This window comes from Jaculus jaculus, chromosome 12 (assembly GCF_020740685.1).
Source record: "Jaculus jaculus isolate mJacJac1 chromosome 12, mJacJac1.mat.Y.cur, whole genome shotgun sequence".
Classification (NCBI taxonomy): Eukaryota; Metazoa; Chordata; class Mammalia; order Rodentia; family Dipodidae; genus Jaculus; species Jaculus jaculus.
Genome location: NC_059113.1, coordinates 90653464 through 90667956, shown reverse-complemented (window position 1 = coordinate 90667956; position 14493 = coordinate 90653464). Strand labels below are relative to the sequence as shown.

The following is a 14493-nucleotide window of genomic DNA, read 5'->3' as shown; positions in this document are numbered from 1 at the left end:
TGTTTTATTTATTTTTATTCATTTATTTGAGAGCGACAGACAGAGAGAGAAACAAGCAAATATATAGAGAGAATGGGTGTGCCAGGGCCTCCAGCCACTTCAAACAAATTCCAGACACATGCACCCCCTTGTGCATCTGGCTTACATGGGTCCTGGGGAATCGAGCCTCGAACCTGGGTCCTTAGGCTTCACAGGCAAGTGCTTAATGGCTAAGCTATCTCTCCTGCCCTTTTATTCTGTTTTCTTGCTTATAGATATTGTACTTTTATTCCATTCTATCTCCATTATTAGCTTATTATATGTTTTTAGTGGTTACCATAGGGAATACCAAATACTCTGTACTTAATCACAGTCAGCTTTCAAATATTTTAGTGATGCAACTATATAATATGCTTTTAGTATAAGAAGATATGACACAATCATTTCATCTTGCTTCCTCATATCCTTTTTTTTGCTAAAGTTACATATTTTAATTTGCTATAAACATGGATTTTCATAGTGTATTTGCTCTAATAATGTTGGCTACATCCAAAATGCCAGTGAGTTTTGTAAATAAAGTCTTTCCACATAGCCATGTGTGATATTAATATTTTATCAAGGGCTGCTTCAGCTGAGTTGAGTGCCTGTAACACAAACTGTAGAATACTCAATATCTTTCCTTTCCTTTTTTTTTTTTTTTCTTTTCTTTTCTTGGCAGTAGTGAAGATCAAACCCAGGGTATTGTACATGTACTAACTGGCCTTTAGGAGAAAATGTTTGCCAACTTCTGCCTTAGGCTATTATTGTTCATAGTCATTAAAAGTAAGAGAAGATAAAATTAACTTTTACTTTCCTTTATGCCATCTACAGAGCTGTTTGTTTCTTTTATAGATTTAAGTAGCTCTCTTATGCCATATTTGAAGAACTTCTTTTAACATTTTTAAGTGCTAATAATGAATTTGTCTTTCATTATTTCTGAATAAAGAGTATTGTTCTTCACTTTTTAGCAATTATTTTTGCTTTGTATATAATGATGGATTGACAGGATTTACTCTTTCAGAACTTTGAAAATGTCACTCCATTGTTTTCTCAATTACATAATTCCTAACAAGAAAGCCATTGCAATTCTTCCTTTGTATTTTTGTGTGGTATACCTATTTACTCTCATTGCTTCATAATTTTCTTCTGTTTAGTTTTCCATGGTTTACAAATGATATGTATAGGAGTGTGTGTGTGTGTGTGTGTGTGTGTGTGTGTGTGTGTATGTGTGTGTGTGTGTGTGTGTGTGTGTGTGTGTGTGTGTTTTGCTTATGGTTTACGGATGTGTATATGTGTCTGCTTGTAGTTTTCTGGGTTTCTTCAATCTGTGTTTGATGTATTTCAATAGTTTTGGAAGTTTCTTAGTTATTAGAGCTTCAGATATTTTCTCTACCCCGTTCTTTCCTCTGAGTCAAACCAGACATACACTTGATGCTATTGCATTATCTCAGCTTCTGGATGCACTGATAATTTTTTTTTTTTTTTTACACTTCATGTCTTAGTTTGGGTCATTTATACTGACAAACTTTCAGTTACTACTTGCTTGGTTGTGATAAATCTACAGATTAGCCTGTCAGAGGCTTCTTCATTTTGTTGCCTTGTTTTACATTTCTAGGTTTTCTATTTGTTGACTTTATTCTTTGTCCCTACTTGCATTTCTTATGAGGAACAGATTGTCAACAAGTTTTATGATTCTTGTTAGAACATTCTCCCAATTCTCTTCTTGATCATCCCAATATCTGGGAAGAAACTGAATGTGGCTTCTTTTGATGATTTCTTTTTTAACATTTTACCTTGAATGTCTTTTCTTGTAACAGCTACCCTCCTCTTCTTCCTCCTTTTCTCTCATGTGTTGTACAGGATACAAGAGACTGGCACATAACTGACATTGAACCTTCTGCTTTTCTTTGCGTGGCATTTAATTTGTGTGTTGGGAAATTGGACTCAGTCTAGTTGGCAGTTTAGCATGATTAATTTTGTTGCAATGACTACCTTCAGTAGATTACTGGCTGCACACTCCTACGCACCTAAGGACTTGGCTCTCCACACTCAACTTCAGGCTTTGCTGGGAATTTCTACTGCACAGAAGTTCACCACTCAGTGTTGTGACTCATCAGGTGGTAGGTAGCTTGATGTCACTCACATCCTGTACTTTGCTAGCCTGAGGGTGAGGGTCAAGGGCACTGTGTTATCTTCTTAGAGCCTGGATGCTCCTTAATTTTAGGTCATAGTAACAGATCAGAATATCTTTAGTCATTCTGACTCAGGAAGATTTCCCACTTGTCTATTTTTCCCATCCCCAATTCCAATGAGTCTTCGCCTATGACCTCATGGACAGAGGATGTGTCGCTTTTGCTCTTAGGGAGGAGGATTCAGGTGGTGGGTGCTGCGTGCTTTTCCTGACATGACTGCTCTCCCCTCCCACAGACATGTGTCACAGAGGGACATGTTTGCCAGACGCCCACTCTGCTCTCAGCCTTTCTCATGAGCATCTGGCTGAGGTCCAAGACAAAGAGCCTGCTGATGAGTGCAGCGTCACCTGGAACTGCGTCAATCAGAAGCCTTATGTTCTCCCACTAGCTCAGAACTGACCACTAACCATTCATTAGATATTCTGACCAAGTTCTAGTGACCAGCTTGTGTGGGCGCAACCATTTCATTTCTTCCTTTCCCTCTCTGCCCCATGGTATCTGTCTTTCCTTAGATTCAGAATCATTGGTTGCCTATTTGTTTTTCTTATTAAAGGATGTTTTTATTTTAGACATTGTTAGCTTTTTCTTGATGTAAGGGTGGGAATGATGCATTTTAAACCTTAGTATGTCTTATAGAAGCTTGAAGGCCCTTCCCTTTTTCCTGTCCCTTTGCTTTCTTGTTGTTATGATTTCTTTCACTTTCAGCTTATTTTTATTTTAAAGGTTAAAATTTACTGATATTTTTACTTATGTCCTTTGCTTTTGAAATTGGATTGAAAAGTCCCACCCCACATATATTAATTAAAAACTGCCTTTTTCTTGACAGGAAATGAGGTCTTGAGGGGATGCACCCCCTAGCTTCAATCCTTACTCTCATCAGATCATGAGTCATTTTCCAGTCATCTCATCCTATTGAGCTCAAATAGATTTTTCATTACTCACAGATCATCTCACTTTCTCCCTAATCTTTAGATTCTCTGTATTCTGGTTCCATCTCTTCATTGTTAAGGTATGCTCACCTTGCCTCATCAGAATATCTATCTATCTACCCAGTGAACCTGTTTACTTGAGACAAGCTGGTTACATGGATGATGACACTTTCCCATCAGTTCCTCTTCAGTTCCCATCGCTGGTTCTTTCATCAAGGTTTACATTTTCTTACCTCCTTAAACATCTTTGTGTCTTATGATCAATTTCTCACTTCTCTCACCACATTATACATTGTTTGACTAGAATATTAGCCGGGGATTTCTACAAATATTTCTCTAGCCTTAATCTCTTTTCTGAGAATCTATACCCAGGTGCATGCAAATGCTTCAAAATATCTTGCCAACCCACATATGAATGATATAAACTAAATATATATACTTGGAATTCACTAAAATTCTTATTCTTTTATTTTCCAGAAAAGTAAGCGATCTATGATTTACTGGGTGTCACCAAGGTTCTTGATTACCCTTACTTCAACTCTGTTATCACATCTAATTCTATCACCTAGCTCTATTGTATTTAATCGCTTCCTCTGATGACTTTAGTCTGTCAGCAGCTCATGTGTCACCTTCTGGAATAAAGAAAGCTGGCTGGAAGAAGCTTCTCATCCAGTTTCAGCTTAGTTTCTTCATGTCCAGCAACTGAAACTTCTGGTGTCTTTATCAGTAGGGACTCACTACATTGTTTTGATGGGAAGCCAAGAGCAATGCAGCAGCCTATATTATTTTAGTTAGCCTCCCTAATCAACAGGTCATTAAGAGGTATATTATCTCTGGGACTGGAATTTATGACTAATAACTTATGGTTTTTGAGAAAAGTTGATCTACCCACATAGGGAACAACTGGGAAAACACTTTTAAAATATTCATATTTTAATTTGCTTGCCAAGAAGTAGATTTCTACGTGGAATATTCATATATACTTAGTTTTACTTAATCCTCCCTTCTCTCTCATCTACATCCACGCCCCTGCCACTAATACCCACCTCCACTTTCATATCCAATGTGTTCCAATATCCCCTCCCCCACAAAAAAAATACCCCTGTCCCTCCTTTCTAGTTTCCTGGCCTTTGCAGACACTCTTACAGTTCAAAGCTAGGATCTGCATATGAGAGAGAACATGCAGCATTTGTGTGTTCTGAGCCTGGATTACCTCACTCAGTATGCCATTTTCCAGGTCTATCCATTGTTTCTTTACAGCTAAATAAAACTCAGTTGTACCACATTATTATAATCCATTCATCATTTGTTAGATATATAGGCTGATTTCATATCCTAACAATCGTGATGAGAAGCAGCAGTAAATGTGGATGAGCAGGTAACAACTCGGAAGTAGAATGCAGAACCTGTAGGGTATAAACCCAGTTGTTCTGTAGCTAGGCCACTTCCCATAGTAGCTCTCTTCCTAGTTTTTTGACCAGCCTCCTTAGTGCTCCCCATAATGGCTATACCAACTTGCATTTCCAACAACATGGATTAAGGGTCCTTCTTTCCCCATACCTTTGCCAACATTTGTTGTCATTTGTTTTTTGATACTAGCCATAGACAGTGGAAAAAATAAATCCTTATGTATATGATCAAATAAAATAATAATAATTTCTTTTGAAATTATGGTTCTATTTCCTAGTTGTCTATGTCTATTTTTGGCACCAATTAATAGCATTTTATTTTCCTGGAATATTAAATTCATCTCCATCTAGATAGTTTCCTTATCATTACCACATGTAACTTATGTAACTTTATGAAAGGAATAATAAAACTATGGCTTGAATAAAAGGGCCGGTATGACTCAGTTACAATCAGCAGATTAACTTTTTTAGATTTTCCTTTTTTTTCTTTTCTTTTCTTTTTTTTTTCTTTATTAGTTATGTACATAGTCAGTGTATAAACAGCCATGTTGGTACCATTTTTAGCTTCCCCCCTGTCCTCCCCCCTCTGCAGAGAACCACCTCATTGGGGAATGTGGATCATGCATTGAGGGGTTACCCATCAGTCATGGGTAAGAGGTGATGTCTCTGTGCATCATGACACAACTTGTGGCTCTAACATTCTTCCTGCCACCTCTTCCGTGAATTTCCCTGAGCCATGTTGAGTTCATTTTAGGTCTACTTCAGTGATGAGGTCTTAAGAGCCTCTGTGTCTCTGGATATCTAGTTTGGTAGGAGCTGAGAGTTCTCTGTGTCTATCTCCTTCACCCTTGTGCTGGTACCAGATTTACCAAGAAAGCAGCACTCTTACTCATTTCCCCAATTACTCTATGGTTTCATCTGAGGCCCTGGTGAAGTGTGATGGGCTGATTCTCTCCTCAGGTTCTGCATCCATCTGAAAAAGAGAAGCAGATTCTTCTACAGAGAATGAACTCAGCACTGGATAAATAGGGTAACTATTGTTATTTTAGAGAGAATTTAATAGGTGTATGCCCTCTTGTAACCCAAGATTGGTGGAAGTTTGATATTGGAGAGAAAACTCATTTTTTGGATATGGTTCTGACTTTGTTTCCTAGTTCCAGCTATGGTTTCCATTCAACTGAGTGGATTCATTAGCCAATTCAAGAGCTGTTGGTTACCCACCATGGCTGTGTACCACTGTTGCACTTGGGTGAGCATCATGTCAGGTTGTTAGCTTAGACCATGAGTTGCTTGGACAGATGTTGGCCATTTTCCCAAGTCACTCAAGTAGCACCTTCTGGCACTAGATGCACTGACTGGTGACTGACTCTCTTCCAGATTCCAGCCATGTCTCTTCATGTTCTGTGCCAACACCATATGATATCTTTGGCAGTAGGGTCTTAACATTAACCTTTTGTGGGTAATCAAGTGCTCTGACCAAAATCTGTCTTCTTTGGGGGAATCTTGTAGGTCTCTCTGATCAACAACTCATTGTGGGTGCTAACCACATCCTGGTACTGGGAGTTACAGGCCTGTGCCAAGGGAAAAGAAGCAAGAAAAAGTTTGGTAATATAAAAGAGGAAGAGAGAAGAGAGAGAAAAATGGGAGAAGATTAAGTTTAGTCTTCATCATACCCTCTCCAGGGCTCTTTGACTCAGGTGTTCCCTCTAAGGATCTGATGAAGGTTCAAACTTTTAGTCTGTCTTCCAGGATATAGGATTTTATGGTACCAGTTCCATTTGGTCCAGTTTTGTGTCCCCCACCACCACCCTTACCCTCCCCTCCTGTCCCACTCTATTGTCTGGTCCTTGAAATGCTTATTAGATATGTCAGCATCTCTGGCAGATTTAGGTTAGGAGCCACAGATGAGTGAAACCATGCGACTATTGTCTTTATGTGATTGGGTAAGTTTCCTGAGAATGATCTGTTCCAAGTTCAACCATTTTTCTTCAAATTTCATTGTTTCACTTTTCCTTACTGCTGTGTAGCATTCCATCATGTAGATATACCACATCTTGTTATGTCAGTTTTTAATGTTATTTCATTTTAACCATTAGATTTTTGTTAGATTTCATATGGAAAAAAAATCCATTACTAAAATTTACAAAGGGTAGGGAAGCCATATCTTATATATAATAAGAATGAATGGCCTGAAGTCCTCTGACTTGTCACATTGTTCCCCATGTTCCATTTCCCCTGCTGTGCTGGCATGCGATGACTCCACTTTACTCAGCTAGCTCCTTTACTAGACCCTTCTGTGAAGTCATTTTTGATTTATTTGAGTCCTCTGATAAATACCTGTTAACTCTTCTTCACAGCTTGAATGACGCACCTTCAAAAAAAACCCTTGTCACATTCTATTTTCATTGTTGGTTTTAAGTTCCCCTCCTCAGATTAACCTCTTTTAAATCTTAAGTCTTTTGGTTTTCCTGTTGGGAAGTCTATTGTTCTTTGACTGATCATCAGGGCTGACTATTTGCTTTTTTATTTATTTTTGAGTTTTTTTTTTATGTAGCCCAGGATGGCCTGGAACTAATTATGTAGTTTGAATTGTCCTCATACTCACGGTAATCCGCCTGCCTCCATCTGGATTACCACTCTCATTTGATTTTCTTATTTTAAATATGTTGAAATTTAAATAATATTCCAGGGATGGAGAGATGGCTTAACAGTTCATGTGCTTGTCTGTGAAACCTAAGGGCCCAGGTTTGATGATTCTCCAGTTCCCTAGGAAACCAGGTGCATAAGGTGGTACATGCATCTGGAGTTCATTTGTAGTGCCTGGAGACCCTGGTGCACCCATTCTCTCTCTCTCCTGCTCTCTTTCTCTCTCTCATTTTCTCTCTCTGCCTGCCTCTCTCAAATAAGTTAATAAATAAGGTAAAGAAAAAAAAATTAATATTTCCTGTGAAACATCTTCTTAAGGAGCGAAACATTTTGATTTTGTGGCAGAAGCAATGGCTTTGACTTTCATGGAAGGGACTTTTTCTTTTACCTCTGTGACTTCATAAGTACCCAGTAGCTAAGAGCAGAAAACAAAACAGAAGTGAAAAACCTTTAGCCTACTGCTGTTTGAAACTGCCTTTGATAAAATAGTCTGAAGCATGCTGAAAAACACTTGATGATTGTAAGAACTCTGCAGGTATCCCCCTTCTCCTGCCTTTCCTTCTGTGAGGAAATGGGTCTCACCTCACCACGTGCCTTTGAGCACATGGAACTCATTACTTCCATGTTCCACCGGCTGATGTTTGCTATTGTTTGCTGAGGCATGATTCCGTGGTGCCTTCATTGCATGGAGTCACCATAAGCTCTTACTTTTAGCCTCTTCTGTGCTTTTCCCTGAGCCTCCTCCCCCAGGCTTTGGAGGACAGGAAAAGCCTACTGAGTTTTGGACAGAACCTCTGACACTTCTTGGCTGTGAAAGCTAATAGTCCAGTATCTGCTATAGTTTTTATTTTTTTATTTTTTTCAGGAATCCTAAGGCAGCCTGTTATATGTTACCTATACTATCTTTCCTAGCCTCCTTTGAGAGCTGGGTTTGTCTATTTCTAGACTAATCCCTTCAAGAGAGGAACAGTGGGAATACTGGGTTCCCTGTGTCCATCTATATGATGGACCTCCTTTCTACTTTTATACCAATACTGTATATTGACACAGGGACAACTTGAATGTGATGTGGATCCCTAAGATTTACAATGAGAGGCAGGACATCAATATGCCATTCACCCATAAGCTTTATCTTCATTTGGAACATTCCTATCTTATCAAGGATAATAATTCTCCCTCTCTTGAAACTGGTCTCATCTCCTACACTTTGTCTACCTCTGACTATAGCTTTATAGAAGTTAAGAGAAGTCAGCCAGGTATATTTCAATGATATAAAATGAGAAATAAAACTTAACACATCTTGTGTTCTCAAATCCAATTGTTTTGTCTTTAGTGCCCTGAAATGATAAATACCAACACCTAGTCTCTATAGACAGCAGTACTATTTTTAGGAATTGCATTGCATCATTTAATATTTATAACTTGTCCTTATTACAACTGTATCTGTTCATTTCTTCTTGCCCTAACCAGAAGCAGCTTATGGAAGTTAAGTCAGTTTACAGTTGGTAGGAAGTTTCATCATGGCAGAAAAGGCATGGGAGGCTGCCTTGGAAAGCTACCATAACCTCCCACTAAAGTCAGGAATCAGAGAGTAACGAGTGCTGCTGCTGAGTTGACTCTCTTCTTTCTATGCAGTGCAGGATCCTGGCCCAAGGAATGGTGTCACCCAAGAGTTAAGGTGGGTCTTCCCACTTGAATTAAACTCATCAAATCTCTTACAGGCATGTCCAGAGGCTAAATTAATCAAAATAATCTCTAGATCCAGCTAGCAATCAATATAGACCATTACAAAAACACCTTCCAATGTAATCACTAAGAAATGTGTTTCCACTTTCCCTCATTTCCCCTTTTGTAATTTTATTACAGTCTTACTTTTTTTTAATCCCTTGTTAAAAACATTTCTCATATATAAAAGTATTATGTTCATATGACCTGTGATAGGAGAATGCTATTTAAAAGTGACATTATGGCTAAGGCCATTCTCCTTAATGCTCTCTCCTGTCTCCTCCCTTTACCTCCAATGCCCTACCTTGACCTGAAGGTGTCATTGATATGCTTGTTACTAATGAGTGACCCCATCACACTGATTGCATCTAATGTTGAACACTTCATACTTTACCCATTCTCATGCAATGCTTCTTGTGTTTTTTATATGTATAGTTAACTTATTCCTGATGGATCTTAATCTTCTTATATGACTTTATGTGCATATTAGATTTCTCATCGTAGTGTGATTTGTAGAAAATAGTAACAAATGTCTACTGCAAATGTTCCATGGGAACTATTTTTATTTTTATTTTCTGTTTATGAAGAGAAAGAGATAGAATGGATGGGCATGATAGGACCTCTTGCCAGTATGCACATCTGACTTTATGTTGGTACTGGGTAATCAAACCGATGGTGGCAGGTTTTGCAAGCAGTACTTTTAACTGCTGAGCCATCTCCTCAGACTGGAGACTATTATTCAATTGAATATAGCTTGAAATGTGGCTAGTGACCATTTTTTCCCCAAAGGAGCAGGAGATAACCAAGAGTATTTTTGGATGGTACAACAGATCCTTTTTCTAATCACCCTTTAGAGTAGGATGGTAGGTATGACATCTGGATTGACTACTCCCTACTCTTATAAGCTGTCTCTTTTAAATATCCCTATGGTATGCAAAATCAACATCTATTCTTGTGTGTTCTTTCCAAACCAGAAAATTTCCAAATGGACACAAAAACAGGAGCCTAGCAATACCATGGGTAAATGCTCTGTTTACTAGATAGAAATTCAGTATGTATTGGGAGCTTTTAACACTGGCCTATCGTGAGTTATGAGGCTTGATAATAAGGATAAAATTTTTAAATATTTTTATTTATTTGCAAGCAGAGGGAGAGAGGTGGTGGGGAGAGGATGAAAATGGGTGTTCCAGGGCCTCTAGCCACTGCAAATGCCATTTGTGCATCTGGTTTTACATGGGTACTGGGGAATCTAACCTGGGTCTTTAGGCTTTACAAGCAAGGGCCTTAAGCCCTGGGCCATCTCTCCAGCCCAATTATCAAATTTTAAATTATTCTTCAGTCCAAGCAAAGAAGAATGAAAATGAATAGAATCTCAGGAGTTGTCACTTAATCCTTTGACATACTTAGTTTCACTTTAAGCTCATGTTTTTAGTGGATAATATACTTAAAATGGGAACATGACAATAAGTATTCATGGACATCTCACTTCAGTCCTTTGTCCTCTCCCAAAATTACGCAAGCACACACACATTCACACACAGGGTCCACATTTTATTTCATTTTTTAAATTTTTTTGTTTATTTTTATTTATTTGAGAGCAACAGACAGAGAGAGAATGAGGGAGAGAGAGAGAGAGAATGGGCACACCAGGGCTTCCAGCCACCACAAATGACCTCCAGATGTATGCAACCCCTTGTGCATCTGGCTAACGTGGGTCCTTCACAGGCATGCGCGTAACCACTAAGCCATCTCTCCAACCCCACATTTTATTTTAATTACATTTATTGTGCCAAATTGCTACTTTGGAAGGTTTTGTTCATATCTCCTATAGGTTTTCTCTCACTTTTAAGATTGATCCATGGGCTGGAAATAAGGCTTATCAGGAAAGAATGCTCTGTCTGTGCAAGTATGAGGGTCAGAAAGGACCCGAGACTGCCCACCTTTGATTCCCCAACAGCATGTGTAAACAGCTGAGCATAGCCACACATATCCGTAACCCTACTGCTGTGGCAAGCAGACATGGGAGAATTGCTGGGTTTTGCAGACAAAGGAAGAAACCCTGAAAGCTCCAAGATTAGAGAGAGATTCCTCTCATGGAGAACATTTGGGCAAGTAAGTGATGGGGGCAGTCACCTGAAATTCTCTGGCATCCACACTGCATAATGGGATGGGAGGCATGTACATCTGCATACATATGTGCGTATACCACATATACACATGCCATATGTCACACATGCAAAAAATAAAAAAAGACTGATCATTATTAAGGGTTGAGTATTCAGTTGATGATATAAGGAAGCTGACAGGTGTTTTTTTGTCCAATGGACACACATGCATAGCAGTCTGCTACTGATATCCCATTTGTCATAAGTTTGGGGGAGAATGCGGTTCAGTGTGCTCATATCTATTTGTCAGAAAAGAATGACAGGGATGGAGCGATGGCTAATGCAGTTGCCTACAAAGCCTAATGACCAGGGTTCAATTTCCTAATGCCCGAGTAAAGCCAGATGCACAAAGTGCGCATAAATCTGGAGTTTGTTTGCAGTTGCTGGAAGTCGTAGCATTCCCATTCTCCCTCTCTTTATCATTTATCTCTCTCTCTCTCTCCATTTTTTCTTCTGTCTCTCTTCTGGAAGATAAAGTTAATTAATTAAAAAAGAATTATAAATATGCTAATCAAAAGGGAATTTAATGAGTACTATTTTTATCCAGAAAATAAATTTGAAATAGATGGGTACTATCAAAATAGTGGCCAAATAGCTCTTTACCTCAGAAAGCATTGCCCTTACTTATACCATTAGGAACCGATAAGTAATTATCAGCAAATTTATTGTAATATTTTCTAAAGATTCAAGATGCTTTCTGAATTTAGATTTTGCCCGATGATTTTAAGAACTTGAGCTGAATATTCAATGAAGACACTTTGTTAAGAACAACAGAAAGTGAGATTGTTGATTTGTGAGGCCCGAGACCACATCAGTATTCCACAGTGAACTCGTTTGCTGCTCTCTCATTAAATAGTGCTGGGTAGACATTTAAAGATTTTTACACATTTTAATTCAGCTGGTAACTTGATTTAGAACAACATTGATTCTTTTTCAATTCATTCTTGGTCATGTACATCATGCTAAGTATCAAAATGAATTTGTAAGTATTTGAGGCTGTCTGTGAAACAAGCTATTAAATTTTGGAGAGGTTTGCTTTCCCCGTGCTACTTTCCATCAATTTGCTCTTGCTTTCATTTCCCCTTGAGCTTTAAGCTTTTCAGAATTATTCATTATTTTCACCATATACTCCAGTTATTAAACAATTAAACCTTTGTCAGGCAGAATAGCAAGAGACTCTATGGATAACAATGAGGTTGGAAACGCCCATGTTCAACCTGTTAGCCTTTCTTTGAGGAAGTGGGGGCATGGCGAATTATCTTTATCTGGTCATGACTAATGTTCTAATAAGGATGGAGTGAGAGATGAGCTTATAGGGTTATTCTAATGGAAGGAGTGAAAGTAATAGTCACCTTCGCAAAAGAGGCAAATCTCTTGACAAGACCTCATTAGCTCTTACTACTACTATACTAGATGCATGTTAAATGAGCAGCACTTGACCTATATGCTGCCTTACAAAATTTCCTTGACAAGGAAGAACGTCCCTTTCAGGATTTAGAAGTTCCTTCTATGACTATCTCTTGATTGTTTGGAAAAACAGCATTTTAAGCTAGAGTTTCTGGTATGTTGCATGGATTGATCTTAAAATATGAGAGGCTAGACAAGGAAGGAAGCTTACTTGAACATAGCTGTAATCTCCACCTACCCATAATTCCTAGCTTTGTACCAAACTCTGAAGTAAATGTAATATTCACTCCTGATATTTCTTATGTGTAGAATTTCAGAGTGGAATACAGACCTTTGGTGTGTGGATACACCAGCATTCAACCAGAAGCCATTGGCATTTGGACAAGAAAACTTGGAAAAGAGAAGGTTGATCATGGAAATCAAAGAGGAAGGCACTTCAGAAGAAGGCCAGCACTTTCTTCCAACAGCTCAGGCAAATGAATCTGATGACACTCGGTTCACAAGTAAGTATGTGTGAGACCTGAACTTAACGCTCTGAAGTTCATGCAGGATTATATAACCTGTATGCATATGCATGCACAGACACGTGGGTTCTAACAAATAGAATACCAAATTGTTTTTCTTTTGTACTATATGCTGCTATGTGTGAGTACATGATATGCCTAAACTCTTTCATCTTAGGTGAGGTAGATGACAGTTCATGATGTGAACAGATATCAAATGGTAAATCAGTGCTTCTGAATATGCACTAAAACATCAATAAATACTTTTGAAGGATGTCTTCCAGACACTAATCCCACTTAAGAACACATTCTATTCGGCACTTGTATATTCTTGTATGGAATTATTTTTTGGAACATAGACATCTTTAAACCTGAAAAGCACTTAAGTTGAAAGCAGTAGTGAAAAATTGTTACCCACAAAGCTTAGAAAAGCATGAGGTTCAGGCACCAGGAGAATGCACTAATTCACATGAACAGAGCAGGCTTAGCGATTTGGCCAAGATTTGCATTTGAACATTAGACTCGGTCTTTGTACTACTCAAGTAATTAAATGCATTAGAACTGTTTATTTTCTCTCATTTGATATTCTAAGGTTTGGGCTTTGTTATTTTAGTACAACCGTGTCTTCTTTGAGGAGATCCCTTTGCTCAATTATTTAATACTGGCAAATATATGCCTAACCTCATTTAAATTTCAGTATAAAAATTATCTTTAGAAACTAGTGTTGGTCAGATGAATTTTCAAGAAACTTGATTATCAGAGCTTACAGTGATGTTAATTATTAGTAATATTTTTAAAAATCCATACTGTTAGGATTTCACACATTCCCACCTAATGATTGTCCTTATAATCTCTCTTGGATAGTCTAAAATTATTAACCATAGCATTGTTAAATGTCAGCAGGAGAGAAAAAAGTGACTACTATGCCAAAGACATTTTAAGTCTGAATAAACAACAGTATTTTTATGCAAAGAGATGGTTTTAAAATATATTACTGATGAAATGCTATTGTATTTACATAGTGCCTGATGAACTAAGCAGCAAAAATTTAAAGAGTATTTTTACATTAATTGTCAAATGGTTTAACTTTCTATACATTTCATGTTTTTTTTTGATTAATTCATTCACCCAATTCTCACCCCTTCCATTTTGGGAATACCTTTTTAAAATTTTTCATTTATTAACTGCAAGGAGAGAGAGAGAAAGAGAGAGAGAGAGAGAGAGAGAGACAGAGCATGCCAGGGTTTCTTGCCACTGTAAACAGACTCCAGATACATGCACTATCTTGTACATCTGGCTTTACATGGGTACTGAGGACTTGAACCTGGGCCTTTAGGGTTTGCAAATAAGTGCTTAAACCACTGAGCTATCTCTCCAGCACCTTTGACTATGTATGGTTATCTGGCACAAGCCTTCACATAAGTCCTTTTGCAACCTGAACATTCCATTCAAACCATTAGACATTTACATTTCCATACCCTTCTTCTCTGACTTACTTC

General features: G+C 38.1%; 1 protein-coding gene across 1 annotated transcript in view; it reads left to right on the top strand.

Moving 5' to 3' along the window:
* The window catches only part of Inpp4b (inositol polyphosphate-4-phosphatase type II B), a 507192-nt gene that overhangs the window by 68350 nt on the left and 424349 nt on the right, over positions 1–14493 (top strand). The window contains exon 3 of the mRNA XM_004655836.3: positions 12801–12994. Within this exon, the coding sequence (XP_004655893.2) occupies positions 12904–12994 (91 nt within the window). The 5' untranslated portion in view covers positions 12801–12903. The remainder of the gene's footprint in view (positions 1–12800; positions 12995–14493) is intronic.